At 42.0% G+C, this 16,704-nt stretch overlaps 1 protein-coding gene across 1 annotated transcript in view; it reads right to left on the reverse strand.

The window, feature by feature from the left end:
• The window catches only part of TMC1 (transmembrane channel like 1), a 65,108-nt gene that overhangs the window by 16,150 nt on the left and 32,254 nt on the right, over positions 1-16,704 (reverse strand). Inside the window, exons 13-16 of the mRNA XM_066605007.1 lie at positions 14,909-15,088; positions 14,668-14,820; positions 3,065-3,193; positions 767-834 (exon numbers count right to left, since the gene is read on the reverse strand). Of these exons, the coding sequence (XP_066461104.1) occupies positions 767-834; positions 3,065-3,193; positions 14,668-14,820; positions 14,909-15,088 (530 nt within the window). The remainder of the gene's footprint in view (positions 1-766; positions 835-3,064; positions 3,194-14,667; positions 14,821-14,908; positions 15,089-16,704) is intronic.

Here is a 16,704-nt window from a genome sequence, read left to right on the forward strand (position 1 = left end):
TAAGATACTGGAGTAGTCAGGACAGGTGAGTATGCTAGTTAGTAAGGTGGCTTCACACAGGAGTAGACAGAACCAAGTGGTAATAATCAGAATGAAGCACTCCAACAGATCTCGCCTCAAAGCGGAGCACCCATCCCGAAAGGGACGACCCCACTACTTGCATGAGGCTGGGTTCAGAGTGAGGAGGGAACCAAAGTACAGAAACCAGGGACAAACAGTAACTGACAACAAATAAAAGATGAGAATACACAGACTACAAAATAAAACAGGAACACGGGGAAGTAACCAGAAGACAGAAGACAGACAGGAAAACTGAGGATGCTGACTAGACCAGAAACACAGAAATAAAACCGGCACTTCCAGCCAGGGAGAGCCAAATTATATAGGGAAAGGGGAGAAGCTGATTGGCAGGGCTATCAATCACCAGTCAGTACCTTAGCTAACAGCAACAGAACTAATTAACCTTAACTAGTCAGTACAGTAGATATTAACCCTAGCTAGTAGAATAGAACCAACTGTAGTAAAGGTGTGCTGGCAGTGACATGACAGGTACTGTATCTATGTAGTAAGCTTGGTTTTGCTCATTTCAGCCCATACCAAGCACAGCATCGTACATTATATAGTTGCATATTTTAGAAATTTGCGCTAACAGTATATGGTTGTCCGGAATCTATAAAAAAAAAGGTATATGTCGTTCGGAAAACACTGAAGCCAAATACTTTGAGCTTTTATTGCAGTTATAAGCAATGTAATAACATGTACTTACCAAATCATTCCTTGATTGAAAATCAGCCCCAAGACATTACCACTGATATCAAATTCACAGTATGAGGGCTGCAAGGAAAAATAAAAACCATAATGCATAAATTACTAGAATTTAGTATTTTTTTTCTTAACATACAAAGCAAAACTGAGGATTGTTAATTTACATATACAGTAAGTGCATGTATGTCTATTATGTACTCAACACTAGGGACAAGAAGGGGAAGGCCGCAGGGAGTGATATTTCCTCAGCCTCTTGACATAATTGCCACCTTCCTTATATAGAGGGGGGTAGCTGCTTATATAGGGGGGGGGTAGCTGCTTATATAGAGGGGGGTAGCTGCTTAGTACTATTCTTGCACAAAAACGGCATATATAGGTTTTTAGGGCACATAGTACATGTAGTGCACCAGGACGGCATATTTAAATCCAGCGGGCTGCCCCGCACCTCATAGGTGAACCACACCGGCACCCTGGGCTCCCCCAGCACTCAAAGCCACATTGCATGTTATTGATAAATAGCGATAAATACGAGGTATATTACAACTTGAACAACAGACATGATGTCACCTACAGGTTATTTAGCATACACATGCTTCAGCACTGATGCAACTTAATAACTACGAGAAAATGCACAACTTTTATTTATACTAACTGCTTAAAAATGCAGGGTTCTTAGCGCACAATTTGATTAAATTCGTGTGAGCCCATCTGCCACGCAAGGCGAACCTTAATGGGTGGACAGGAGCCCTAAAGGTGGACAGGAGCCCTAAAGGTGCACAATAAGCTATGATGACCCCAAAGAAATATAGTAACAATGTCCCATCTGTCCCAGGACACACAGAGATCTTTTTTCACATGGCTCATTGGTCCATATGAAAAATTACTCATTGTATAGCCTCATAGGCTATAACGGGGCATGGACTGTCTATAGATACACGAACGGCACACCGCCCAAAAACATGACTTTCTGAGTGGGTAAGGTCTTATATTCGGTACTAGTATGTGGAATCACATGTTGTGGTCACATAATATCACATTATATCAGAAAGCTCCTTGAAGTGCTATTATGTTGGTATCAGAGCAACAAAGAAAGAAGCAGCAAGACTGATGGAAGAATTCTCTAGACAAGTGTTTCAATTGCAGTCCTCTTGAACCCCCAACAGGTCGTGTTTTCAGGATATCCTACAGTAAGAACCCCTGTGGCAATGTCTAAGGCACCGACAATAATTACATCACCTGTGCAACACTGAGGAAATCCTGAAAACATGACCTGTTGTCAGAGGCATAACTTGAAGCTTCTGGGCCCCTAATGCAAAACCTGTAACAGGGCCCCCAACTATAATGCTTCATTCATAGTACTGGGCTCCCTATATGGAGAAAAGAGGCCTTATGGACCCCCTAAGGCTCCTGGGCCCCGGGTGCAACTGCATCCCCTACAGTTACATCCCTGCTTGTAGGGGATCCCCGAGGTCTGGAGTTGAGAAACACTGTTCTAGACAAGAAGACCCCAAGTATGTGTAAGGCTGGGTTCACACAGGGCGGATTTGCCGGGGTTTTGCCGCAGCAGATCCGCCCGCGGCAAAACCGCCTGCGGCCGCTAATCTCGTAATTAGCCAGCCATGTGGATGAGATTTCTCAGAAATCTCGTCCACACGGGACGGCTAATCCGCTGCAGTACATCCGGTTGAAACCGCGGCTGCGACCGCCGCAGCCGCGGTTTCCAAAGATTGAGCATGTCTGTTTACTTCTCCTTTTTTGTTTATTTACGTCGCGGCCGCGCTCTCCTCTATGGGAGCGCTGGCCGCAACGTAAAAGCATGCGGCCAAGCCGGTTCAAAGCCGCCACGGCTTAAACCGCGGCGGTTCTCCCGGCGGGAATCTCGCGGTTTTTGCTGCGGCCAAACCGCAAGATTTCCAACGGGAATCCGCCCTGTGTGAACCCACTCTAACTGTACTAGAGGTCACGTTCAAGGTCTTCTTAGGACGGTTCCTGTGGGAACCACAATACAAAACTTTAGCATGTGCGTTCATTGTCATTTCCTCCTACATTTTTCAAACTGTGGCAGACTATTTATTTGATTTCTTTGAAAATCCACATAGTTTTTGCTGGAGTGGGAAATACCTCCAAAATAGACAACACTTTATGACTGCCTATGCATTAGAGATGTGTGATGATGTAAAACAATTATAAGGTTTGTTAACAGAAATGAATATAAATGAAAGCATCAATATACATCATTTTCTTATAGCAAAAGCTAAACTGATGCTGAACGGTGCAGATGATGTTGGTAGTTACATACCCATCCGTACTCCAGGTCCCAGCACCAACAGTAGTTAAAGAAGCGTACAAAAACGGCTTGTAGGAAGTCACCAGTCAGTATAGTGACATACGTTGTCATGATATCATTTACAGTAAGTCGTACGAACTCCTAGAAGAAGAAACAAACTGTGAAGTTTGGAAGGTCTGTAACCAATAGAACTACTATATGTAAAAAGACAGAATATAGTAGCATTACACAGAGCTATATTAGCAAGTACAGATATCTTCAATCTGCTGCGACCCTAATACTACGGCAAGAGTGACAATATAAAGTATACTTCCTGTTTCATATGTGATGACATTCATACATAGATGACGGTGTAAGTTTCCTAATACATAATGTAATCCAGTAGAGGATATGTGTATGTGTGTAAGCCCCCCCTTCGCATGCGGTATTTCCATATGCAAAATTTGCGCAATACGAAGATAATAGAACCCATTGACTTCAATGCGTTCGTTCACAAGTGTGTGGTTTTCAGGCGCATTTCCGTTGTTGTGTAAATTTTCAAGCACACTTACGTACCCAAAGTCCCCATAGAGGTCAATGTGGATGCTCAATTGCATACGCAATATGCTAGGACCAAATCACAGTGGTATGAAAATCTATATAATGTTTACTGAAACCCTTCACAGATATAGATTAAAATTTAATGACTTTTATTAGGATATTCTAAAAAATGTGGGCTCACATTTAACACTTATAAACGGTACAAAAAAGAGAGACAGGTAACATATAGACAAAGAATAGGCCCTAATAGAAATATGTAGGGTAACGTATCTCTCAGATAGATTTTTTGGAGATTGATACCACTCATAAATGTGGAAGAGGATAAAGGTCCAGATGGAAAGAGAGTAGTATCCAAATCCAGAGAATATTTGTACCTAGATACAAATGTGATACGAGGAATGGTACCTCTTTAGGGCACGATGTTATAATGTATATTCATGTTGCTAAAACAATTTTTTGACTTCCCATTAGTAGCACAGTTGCCGCATATACGGGTGCTAGGTGCATGGGCTCATTACAGGTCAGAGGTGCTGACCAGGACGTAAAACGGCTCGCTCGACGCGTTTCCCTGCCCTTGTAGGGGGCAGTTCCTCAGGAGCACGGGTAATGATTGCCCATAAATACGTGTTTCTAGGATTGTCGTATGGAAGCAATAGAGCAACAGGATTGATGTGTCAATCTAACATAAATTTTTCCTCTTTACTGCTCTGCCGGTTTAATATGTCAACCTATAGAGTGGCAGGATCTTTCCCTCCTCTGGAGCTTTATTACACATAAATGCTCTGCCAGCATTCAGGGAGGATAGGTCCGAATCTAAACCACGCCCCCCCCCGCCCCCCCGCCCCCCCCACACACACACACCTCACTGTCATTCCTGAGTGATACCCTGTCAGATGACACAGGGATGTTATGTTTGAGATATTGTTCACTAAACGTTGCGCCGTGCGGCTTACCCTGCGTGCAGCAGGACATTATAATAGGACAGACATAATTGTACCTTGTAGGGACGGATCGTGATGTGAAACCACCGAGATTTGACATAGGAGGTACATCTAAATGATGCTCCACCCGTCCCGATATTCTAGCCAATGAGGAGGCACGCTGCGTGATGACGTCATCACGCAGCGCGTCATGCGTTCCACGGTGGAACGCGGAAGCTCAGGAACGGCTGCCCATTATAGGACATCGTATTGAGGTTCCTAATGATCGGATGGGAAAGAAGGAACCACCAAAGAAGAACTTACAACATTGCCCCACTATACTATCGCTCTACTATGTGGAAACATGTAAACCAGGCATAATGACAAGATGGGCATTCCTAGGGATAACTACTACCGCCCCCTGGAGTCCCAATAGGCTGGATGACACAACTCCTCCCTTAGAGGAGGAGCTACACCCCCTCTTAAACGCTGTCAGTAGCTCTGGCACCTCATAGCCGGTCGCTCACCATCAGAGCCGCAGGCGCCACCTCTCTTACTCTGTCCCTGCTTCTTACCCCTGTCTAATCCAGCTAGGATAGACACTGAAGGGGTTCTGTCTTTCTTGGTCTCTATGATAGAACTCTGAACGGGGCATTATCCCCCAAACCTAGCCAAAATAATCGCCTCTTCTCTGAAGCTAATTCTATCTGAGGCACATACTGCTATCTATTTTAGCTTCACCTGTGAAGGCATTGCCCTCATTATAACACAGCTGGGATAGTTACCAGCTGTGTTAAAAGGGTCGGCTAGAGACCATAAAAGAGCACTCACTTTAGCTAATATCGAGTGCCAGAATTATCTCTATTCGGGTGTTGCATTAATCTATACCGGTCATTGTAATCTACTGACCAATGCGATCACCCTAATAGATATTGCAGGAATTTCTGAAGAGGGCACCATCTGGCATTGCTCCAGCAGCTGATGACTAAGCTTGATTAGCGGTCGCCATCTGCTATCTGGAGGCATCATTTGAGATACTCAAACACTGGTATATACTAATGTGTATGCCAGACCGAGTGAAAGACCCTCTCTCTCTCTTAACACGCAAATAGAGAGTCCGACAGCGGTACTAATACAGATGCCGCGACGGAAGTGACTAGTAAGAAGTGGTAACCGTAATCATACAGGAAATATCAAACAGGTGGCATCACCTTAGCAGGACTAAACTATAGCAGGACTATGTCCTGACACATCAATCCTGTTGCTCTATTGCTTCCATACGACAATCCTAGAAACACGTATTTATGGGCAATCATTACCCGTGCTCCTGAGGAACTGCCCCCTACAAGGGCAGGGAAACGCGTCGAGCGAGCCGTTTAACGTCCTGGTCAGCACCTCTGACCTGTAATGAGCCCATGCACCTAGCACCCGTATATGCGGCAACTGTGCTACTAATGGGAAGTCAAAAAATTGTTTTAGCAACATGAATATACATTATAACATCGTGCCCTAAAGAGGTACCATTCCTCGTATCACATTTGTATCTAGGTACAAATATTCTCTGGATTTGGATACTACTCTCTTTCCATCTGGACCTTTATCCTCTTCCACATTTATGAGTGGTATCGATCTTCAAAAAATCTATCTGAGAGATACGTTACCCTACATATTTCTATTAGGGCCTATTCTTTGTCTATATGTTACCTGTCTCTCTTTTTTGTACTGTTTATAAGTGTTAAATGTGAGCCCACATTTTTTAGAATATCCTAATAAAAGTCATTAAATTTTAATCTATATCTGTGAAGGGCAATATGCTAGGAGATGCGTGAAACACTGTAATTGTGCAGATAAAAGAACATATCTAGAACTCATTAGACTGAGGGTTCTAGATGTCCTGCCATGCACTATTTTGCTATGTTACGCTCCAAGATAGAACATGCTGCGATCTTTATTGCACACATATTTTGCGCAATATGTGTGAGCAGCAACATGGGAGCCTATGGCAGACTGGTATAGTGTATTACGCATGCTTAATATGCTGTAACCATATGTTCGTGTGAAGCAGCCCTAATTAGCCATTTCATTTGGTGCATCTTTGCTTGAATAAGATGACACAGGTAGACATTATGTAGGCCGGCCGAGTCACACCACAGCCATTTCCAAAAGTGTCTGCAAGTTGTATATCTTGTAAAGTTTTCTATATATTCTATACAAATAAGGGTTGCCTGCATAGCAAAATGATGGTTATTTATCAACCCAACGGCAAGAATTCTGGTGGCACATCTTAGGCCTCATGCCCACGGCCCGGGCGGACTCCGCCAGCAGAATATCTCAGCGGAGTCCGACACGGCACTCCCCAAAGACCCCATACTCACCTCTCAGATCCGCCACGTGAGTCCCATCTGACGCGTCGGAGCGCATGCACAATACAGAGCATGACGCGCCGGCAGTGAGCGATGACGCAGCTGGCGGAGGGTGGTGATGCGTAATCACGCAATACTTCCGCTGTGCTCACAGCAGAAGTATCGCGTGATGGACGGCTTCCATTGTCTACAGTGGAAACCGGACGTGCGTTTTTCTGTGGAAATTAGAACATGCTGCGGTTTCTTTCACGCTGCAGAATTCCGTCGTGGAATTTCACAGCGTGAACATTGAGCTATTAGGTTCAATAGAAACTAATAGCTGCGGGGTAATGCCACGGATTTACGCCAAGTGAAACGCGGCAGAATTCCGCCCGTGGGCATTAGGCCTTACTCTATTGTACTGTAATTCAAACTGGGGTGTAAAATGTAACTCTTAATAAATGTGCCCCACTATTTATAAATGAAAATAAGCTGCAGGGTAAACAGTAAACATATTGGTATCATTTAGAATACCGGGAAATGTATCAATACATCACATTCCATTTTGTGGGATAGCTGGAAAGCAGCAGAAAAGCCATTGAAGATCTCAGAACGCCCCTTGAATTGACTAAAACAGCGGGAAGATAGGTCCTGCGCTATCTTTCCCACATGTAGTTAATACTATGTGCAGGAAAGATAGGGTAAGTCCCATCTTTTTCGCCCGCACTATTAAATGGTGAAAATGAAACCATTGAAATCAATGTTTCCTTTTCAGCCCATTATGCAGCTGTGATTATCACAGCCCCATAACGGGACAAATGCACGCCGATGTGAAGAAGCAAGCGTAGATTTCACCAAAATGCGCACCATTTTCAGGATGTTTACTATTAAGTTTGACTAGCATTATATTTCCTTGAAGACCGCGACCACTTGTCTTTTTACTTTTCAAATTCACTTTGTGACAAGAAAAGTGCCAGAATACTGTACGGCTTTGCTGAACATCATCATTTGTGACTTTTTTGGCATAATTTGAACCCATGAGTTTGTTTTATTTTAACTAATATACATCATCAAATTATATTTTACCGGGGGCGTGGCCTGATGCAGCAGAAGATAGTCGCATAGAGCCGGGCTCCGTTGCTAAAACCCCTGCATAGCAACACAAAGCGTTCCCATCACGTCCAAACTGAACAGCAAAGCGTCTAAAGACTCACCAAACACCATGCCGAAGAGAAGAGGAGGAAAGACGCCAATCCACAAGGTGTCGGACTTCTTCTCATCCCGCGGCCCGGCAAGAACATCTCCTGCTGATCAAAATGGCGCCGTCCCGCGCACGAGCTCCGATACCAGCGGAGGGGAACTACGTCCCAGAACATCATCTCCGAAAGAAGCTGTCAGCCCAGGCAGAAGGAACGGAGGGACAGCGGGAGATCTGCGCTGCAGTGGGGTGAGTGAAGGAGCTGAAGAGCTCCAAAATGTGTCGGCTCAGCTTCCCAAAATGGCGCCGGCAGGCACACAGTCTCCCTCTCTGTCTGCATCTTCCTCCCCATCCACAAGCCCAGAGAAAATGAGACCTCGGCTCTCAACTTCTCCCAACCCACTCAACCAGAAATTATTTTTTGGAGAAGAACTAATCAAAAATGTCCCATCCTCTAAACACCCAGCATCAGAGGACTTTATAAAAAATATGATGCTAGCACTGCATGGATCCTTGCAGAAGGATATACAAGTATTGACAGCTACAGTAAACAACTCCATACATGAGATAGAAGTCCGTGCGGACCATGCGGAAGCAAAAATGGGTGAAATAACGACTTCACATAACAAACTGATAGACGCACATTATGCGCTGGAGGAAGAGGTAGAAAGTATTAAAAACAAATTAACCGACCTAGAAGACAGGAGCAGGAGGAATAACATAAAGATCAGAGGCGTTCCAGAAAAAGTATCCCAACCAGAGTTAAAACAATATCTTACCAACCTGATAAAAAAGGTCCTACCAAACTCTACTAGCCAAGAGTGTACAATTGACAGGATACACAGACTTGTAAAACCCAGCTTCCTGCCAGACGCAATACCTCGAGACGTAATTGCAAGATTACATTTCTACCATAAAAAAGAAGAATTGATGGCAACAGTGAGGCACATCCAATCTTTGCCATCCCCATATGAGAACATCAGTCTTTATGCAGACCTGTCACAAACTACAATAAAGGCGAGGAAAACTTTTGCGCAAGTAACTGCAACTCTACGCTTTGCCAAAATCCCATATAAATGGGGGTTTCCGACAAAAATCATAATACACAAAAACAACGTCATGCATGTTATTTCTTCACCAGAAGCAGGAGAGAAAATCCTGGAGAAATGGAACATCCCGATGCAAACAACCGAAACCACAAAACCGAAGAATGGGACCAGCAGACGCGCTTTGCCTTCTACCCCACCAAGGGAAACACACCCAAACTCAGAATAATTCAAGCAAGTTGGACTATCCGGGACTACAAATGAGTGAGTAAAAGGGGTTTTACCCTGCAAGGCGAACTTTCACCCCCCAAAAATACACCAGGTTCACCCTGAGGCTGTATACAAAGTTTATTGTTTCATGTTACAGGTCTTACTATTATTTCGTAACACTTACACAAATAAGCGGTCACCTAAAAGAAGACCTATAGTTGATATTGTATACGAGATTTACAATGTTTTGTTCACAACTTGCACTGCTAAGATAATTCTTTATAGAAGATTGCTAATTAAAATATACCATGTCCATTAAACTATATTCACAGAACACGAAGGGATTGAACACTCCCTTTAAAAGGTCTATGATCTGGAGGGACGCAATGTCAAACAAGGTAGACATTTTGTGTTTACAAGAAACACACTTCACAGAATTGGCCGCAGCAAAATTCAAAAATAAACATTACCCCCAAATTTTCTCGGCCAATGCTGGTAACAAAAAACACGCAGGAGTGACAATTGCCTTTAGGGATAGTGTACAATTTTCAATAGAAAAACAAATAATTGACTTGAAGGGGAGGTATATTGTCCTTCAGGGCAGTCTTAATAAAACACCAATCACGCTAGCAAATGTATATGCGCCCAATAGTTCTCAAATATCCTTTTTGAATAAACTTATTAAGAAAATTAGGAAAATCCAAAAGGGAAAATTAATTATATGTGGCGATTTCAATATTATACCCAATAAGGAAATTGATTCCACAGCACAAAAAAGAACTGCACCAGTCCTGCAACCATGGCTAAACAAAGAAGGTCTATACGACACTTTTAGATGCCTGAATTCCACCTCAAGAGAATATACATTCTTCTCACCAAGGCACAGGACGTTTTCACGGATCGACCTAATTATAACAAATAGGTGGACACTCACGTCCATATTAGAATCTATGATAGGAACGACCACATGGTCGGATCATGCGCCTATATATATGAATATCAAAATAGGAAGTCCATCCAGCCAATTCAAAATATGGCGAAATGACATAAATTTACTCAAAACACCTAAAGCTCAAGAACAAATCAAACAAGCCCTGCTAGAATATTTTAAATTAAATGAAAACCAAGGAACAGATAATTCTGTTATATGGAATGCACATAAAGCAGTAATTAGGGGGGTTATGATAAAACTAAAAATACAAGAGAGAAAGAGCAAACAAACAAAAATAAAAACCTTGTTGGAAAAGATACAAGAACAAGAAAAAATTGAACAAGAAAACCCCAAAACAAACCCTTATCGGTCCTGATGCATTTGAGAGAGGAATTAAGAAAAGAACTATTGGACAATTACAATAAAAATATGACCTACTTAAGGGCTAATTACTACTCCAACATTGACAAACCTTCAAAGTTAATGGCCAACTTAGCCAAAACGAGACCAACAAAGGTAAAGATCCCCTATATAAAATGCAGTAAGGATCCAGCAACGAAGATATCCCACCCGCAACATATTGCGGAACAATTCAAGGAATTTTACGCCAATTTATATAACCTAAAAAATTGTGATACAACACCCCAGCCAACATCCACAATCATAGAAAATTTTCTAAAAGATATCTCATTACCCTCAATAGGAGAGAAAAAAGAGGAACTAAATAAACCAATATCTATAAACGAAATAAATAAAGCTATAAATGTTGCAAAAAACCATAAATCACCAGGGCCGGACGGCTTGTCCAACGAATATTACAAAATCTTCACATCTATTTTATCCCCACGTATGGTCACCATATTCAATGAATCTATGCAAAAGGGAGCGTTGCCAGAGGAAATGCTTCAGGCCACGATAATAGCACTTCCCAAACCGGGAAAAGAACCCACCTCCCCGGCAAACTTTAGGCCTATATCGCTTTTAAATTCAGACACAAAAATCTATTCAAAAATATTAGCTTTGAGATTGCTAGATGTACTACCAGATATCATACATAGCGATCAGGTGGGGTTCACAAAAGGTAGAAATGCGTCAGATGGTGCACGTAGAACTCAAAATCTGATAGAAATGGTGGGCCCGAGTCGGACGCCTTCTCTCCTCCTTTCCCTGGATGCGGAGAAGGCGTTCGATAGGGTACACTGGGGATTTGCATTTGCGGTCCTCAAAAAGTTTGGAGTGAGTGGTACCTATCTGAATGCAGTTCAAGCATTGTATACAAATCCCTCAGCAAAGGTGTTGGTAGAGGGAACACTGTCCTCCTCCTTTAGCATAACTAATGGAACCCGACAAGGATGTCCCCTATCTCCCTTACTATTTGTGATGTTCATTGAACCATTGGCGGAATCAATTCGATCAGCTGTAAATATCAGAGGAATACCAACCAACCTAAGACAACATAAAATAGGACTTTTCGCGGATGACATTCTCTTATTTCTTACCGATCCTCTAAGCTCCTTAAGAAATGTCCAACAATGCATAACCCAATTTAGCGAGGCATCTTACTACAAACTAAATTCAGACAAGTCATCGATCCTTGATTTCAATATAGAAAAAGGACTGAAAAAAGCCATCCAGAAAGAATTTCCCTTTAAATGGCACACAGAAGTACCATACTTGGGTATCAAAATATGTCAATCTAGAGCAAAAAACATATCTTCCAACCTGGACCCACTACTAAATACACTCAATACAGAACTGGAAGACTTAAAGAAAAAAGAATTCTCATGGATAGGCAGAATTATATTATATAAGATGCTGATCCTGCCTAAAATCCTCTACATTTTTCGCACATTATCCTACCCTATACCTAGAAGTATAATTGCAAATTTCCAAAAACAACTACAAATGTTCATTTGGAACAAGAAAAAACCCAGGATAGCGGCATCAATTCTATACCTACGAAAAGGACAAGGAGGTTTGGGAGTCCCAAACCTATCAACATACTATCAGGCTATTATCATAAATCAATCTAGCGCCTGGCTGAGAAACTCACAAACCCCTCCTTGGGGACAAATAGAAAAATACAAGAACCATAACAGACCCTTAGGGCTACTTATTAAAGCTTCTATTATCAAAAACTTGTACCCCAAAACTATCCCAGCATTGGAAACGCAAGATATATCTCCTATGATGGAATTGACTTTACAATGCTGGAAAGACTTAGCATACAAATTCAAGAATGCACCACGCATCACGCCTCTATACATACCTATAGAAATTCTCCAGTATTTTGTTCATGACGTAAACATAAAGAAGTGGAAAAAGAAAGGGATTGAATCCGTAACAGAATTATTAGAAAATAATAAACCCCTTACATTTAAGTCAATCCAAGAAAAATTCAACCTACCAGACTCAGAATTGTTTTCCTATGCGAGGGTGGCTTCCTTTTTGAATGTTTCCCGATTGGAGAGATGCTCTCTTCCTATACAAGTGGAGACCCTACTCCAAAGGTGTGAATCTTCTCAAAGTTCACTGACTAGGCTAGTATATGATAGCGTCTCCGGAAACATGAGCAATATCAAAAAAATGCATTTGATAAATTGGGAACGGGATGTGGGAGAGAGCTTCTCTCCGACACAGTGGCTGAGTTCATTCACATGGGCAAACAAAGCCACCCTTTCAGCTAACTTAATCCAAACCCACCAAAAAGTGATCTCAAGATGGTATTACACACCATTAAAACTAGCAAAATGTTTTGACAATGTAAAAAATGAATGTTGGAGGAGATGCGGAAACGAAGGATCACTTTTACATTTGTTTTGGGCCTGTCCCAAGATCCAAATATATTGGAAAGAGATATTTGATAATATACAGAGTATCACGAAAGAGAGTTTAACATTTTCCCCGCAGTTAGCCATTTTGCTCTTGGGCTGTGAATCGATCCCTAGAAAGAAGAGGAAGTGGATTTGCCATTTTCTACTGGCGGCAAAAAATATTATTGCAAGAAACTGGAGGCTGGAACACCCTCCAAAAATAAAAGATTTGCTGGATATGATGACAGATCACTATTGTTATGAGAAAATGCATGCTAAAAATAATAATTGCTTGAATAAATTCAATGATACATGGCAGTACTGGCAGGAAAGTAAGTTGTGAATTGTTTTAGGTTTGTTTTAAGTTTGTTATAGTAAAAAATTACAACATTTTAACAGGTTAGAATACTGAAATCTCAAGATCTCTCGCTTTCAAAACGCACTGATTTAAGCATGTTATGCACTCAAAAATCCCTTTTCTTTTCCAAAAGATAGGATATAACCGGTAAAACACAACTAACTGATGGAACACAAGAAATGTTTTATTATTGAAATATATAAACATGTCATGTGAGGAATTGACATAATGCTGTTCAAGTGTTCAATAATTGTATTACAACAAGACAAAGAACTTAATGTATAACCTATGTACAAGCATCGCATGTGAGATTAAAATACTGTGTACTATGTGAAAATGTTTAATAAAAAGTATTTGGAAAAAAAAAAAAAAAAAAATTATATTTTACCAACCCATCGGACCTCCCCCCCATTCTGTACTGTGCTTACAGCAGCATGGGTGACCTAATCCACTTTAACATCCTGCTGCCCATAGTATCACCCAGCTGCTGGAAGCAAAGACTCACCTAAAGTTTCCTATGCTACATACGACGTTGTTATATGGATTGTTGATAAAATACATTTCACCTAATGCTTCTACATAGGAACACAATCAGTCATTAATGTTCTATATTTCTATGAATCATCATTGTTTTCTTACTACAATACTGAAAGTTGCAACATTTGTTTTTTTTATTTTGAATTATCGACAAGAGAATAAATACTCCATCAATTGTACACAATAATAAATACTACAGAAGTTGTACACATATATATGTAGGCCCCCTGTCCACGGCCGAGGCGGAATATTGCTAGCTATATTTCGCCGCGGGGGATGAGGGGGAGAGCTGTCAGGTCTCCCAGGTGAGCCTATCTGATAGATACGCTCACCGGCAAATTGCGGCATGCTGCGATTTAAATCCCGCTGTGGAAAGCTTCACACAGCGTGATTTGCTGGCGATTTATTGTGAAGTCTATGGGAAATGCACAAATGAGCACGTATATACATGCGGGTATACAGAATATGCTGCGCAAACCCCCTCCCACCACCACCTCCTTTAGCTTAATAACCATTTAAATCAGGGGGAGGGTAATTCCCCCACCCATGTGAAGTAGCAAATACACACAATATTGTACACAGACTTGCACGCATAGTAGCCCTGTTCACTGCGCAATAAAGTTCCACAGGAGCGAGCATATCTTGCAATACACTTGTCTAAAGCCACCCGTAAATTCATAAGTTCAGCACATTTATTTCACTTTTCCGAGCGTCACTAACCTGGCCCACCATTGTCTCCCAGCAGGGTCCTCTAGGAACATCTGATGGGTCAACTTGAAAAGGAGGACCAGTTGAGTTTTCAGAATAAGACGCATTGTAAATATTGGCGAACCACTGGGTCATGTTATGTTGCACAATCTTTTCTTCTTGACGCTAGAAAAATGACAAAACAAAAAAAAAGTTTTGATATGTTTTGTAACTTGTTGTTTTGTAAACTTCTCCAGAGTTTCTTTCACTGTACCTTAAGATTAATTTCATCCATGAGAGCGATGAGGAAAGTGTAGAGGTTTCCCAGAAACAGGGCAAATATGCGTCCAAGTTGCCATCTCAGAGCTATACGGGGGTGGTAGTTCTCCAATCCGCTGACAACATCAAACATTGTTGGACAAAACATTCCTAACAGAGACATAACAGTGTTCACCTACCAAAACAAGAAGCGCAAATACTCCTTATCGTCAGGATCAGAGTATATAACTATACTAGAGATGAGCGAGTATACTCGCTAAGGCACATTACTCGAGCAAGTAGTGCCTTAGCCGAGTATCTCCCCGCTCATCTCTAAAGATTCGGGGGCCGGCGCGGGTGACAGGTGAGTTGTGGCGGGGAGCGGGGGGGGGAGAGAGGGAGAGAGAGATCTCCCCTCCGTTCCTCCCCGCTCTCTCCCGCCGCTCCCCGCCCCCCGCCCGCCCCCGAATCTTTAGAGACGAGCGGGGAGATACTCGGCTAAGGCACTACTCGCTCGAGTAATGTGCCTTAGCGAGTATACTCGCTCATCTCTAAACTATACATATCATACATAAGTATACTGCTCTGGTTTGTAGAAGCAAATGTAGGATGAAAAGTTATACAATACAATTTACCATGTGTATCAATACCTCGTGCTTTCCAAGATCTCTGCTTGCTGTCAATCAACTTACTGTATATTGTTTTCTGCCATTTGTACTGGTAGAGTGATGACTCACATGTACAAGACTTGTACAGTAATCACAACTGGGTCTTGTAATAAGCCAAGCACCCGTGTGTCTATTATATCACCAGCATACAGTTTTATCCCTTGGTAGCAAACAATGAAAGTTTTTATAGCAAGCAGAGACATTGAAAACCTTCAGGAAATGGAAATAATTCCGCTGTGTGTGATGCGTTAGGGATTCTTTCGAAGGGGTTGTCTAAGATAAAAATCTTTTTACAAATTGGTTCCCAAGTGTGTAGACATAATAAAGAACTCATAGAGGTCATGCTCACCTCTCCTTGCTTGCCCTTCACCAGCGACTCCGGGCCTCTGTTGTGCTGTTTTGTTTACAAGCTGCAGTCAGCCTGTGACGTCCCGTAAGCCTGCTGCTGCAGCCAATGATGGAGCTCAGAGTTTATTGCTGAGCTCTGTTATTGGCTGCAGCAACCCTTTATAAGTCAGCACAGGCTGACTGCAGCCTGCCAGCATGATGTCATTGAGGAGATACGGAGCCGCAGGTAAAGAATGATCAGGGAGCGGTGAGTATGAGCTCTTTATTATGTTTACACACTATGGACCTGTTTTTAAGGCCAGCTTCACACAAGAGTATGCACAATTGCGCATATTTAAAAACAACTTTTTTGCGCTATAGGAGATTCTACCCACTAGCATTTTTTTAAAGCTGTGATAGCGCTGCGTTTTTTTCAATGGGACTTTCTAATGTTAAAATCGGATTGCACAAAAATCGCAAGTTTGTGCTTTTGCAATTTTTTGTGCGATGCAATTTTAACATTAGAAAGTCCCATTTTAAAAAACGCAGCAATATCACAGCGTTAAAGAAAGCAATAATGGGTAAAAGCCCTGAATGAGGCTTTTTCTGCGTGCATATCGGTGTATTTTATTGTACTTCTTCTGCCCGCAGGACATGTTCATTTACGTGTGGGACACAAAGTTGCACCGATTTAAATGACTAATTTGTCTCATGGGTTCTAGGTACTCATTTGCACACACACCCATTGACTATTATGGGGAGCTTTGGTGGTGCGCAAATACACAGAAATATAGAACATGTTTTTAGCGCAGCCAAA

The sequence above is a fragment of the Eleutherodactylus coqui genome, chromosome 5 (genome assembly GCF_035609145.1).
Source record: "Eleutherodactylus coqui strain aEleCoq1 chromosome 5, aEleCoq1.hap1, whole genome shotgun sequence".
Taxonomy (NCBI): Eukaryota; Metazoa; Chordata; class Amphibia; order Anura; family Eleutherodactylidae; genus Eleutherodactylus; species Eleutherodactylus coqui.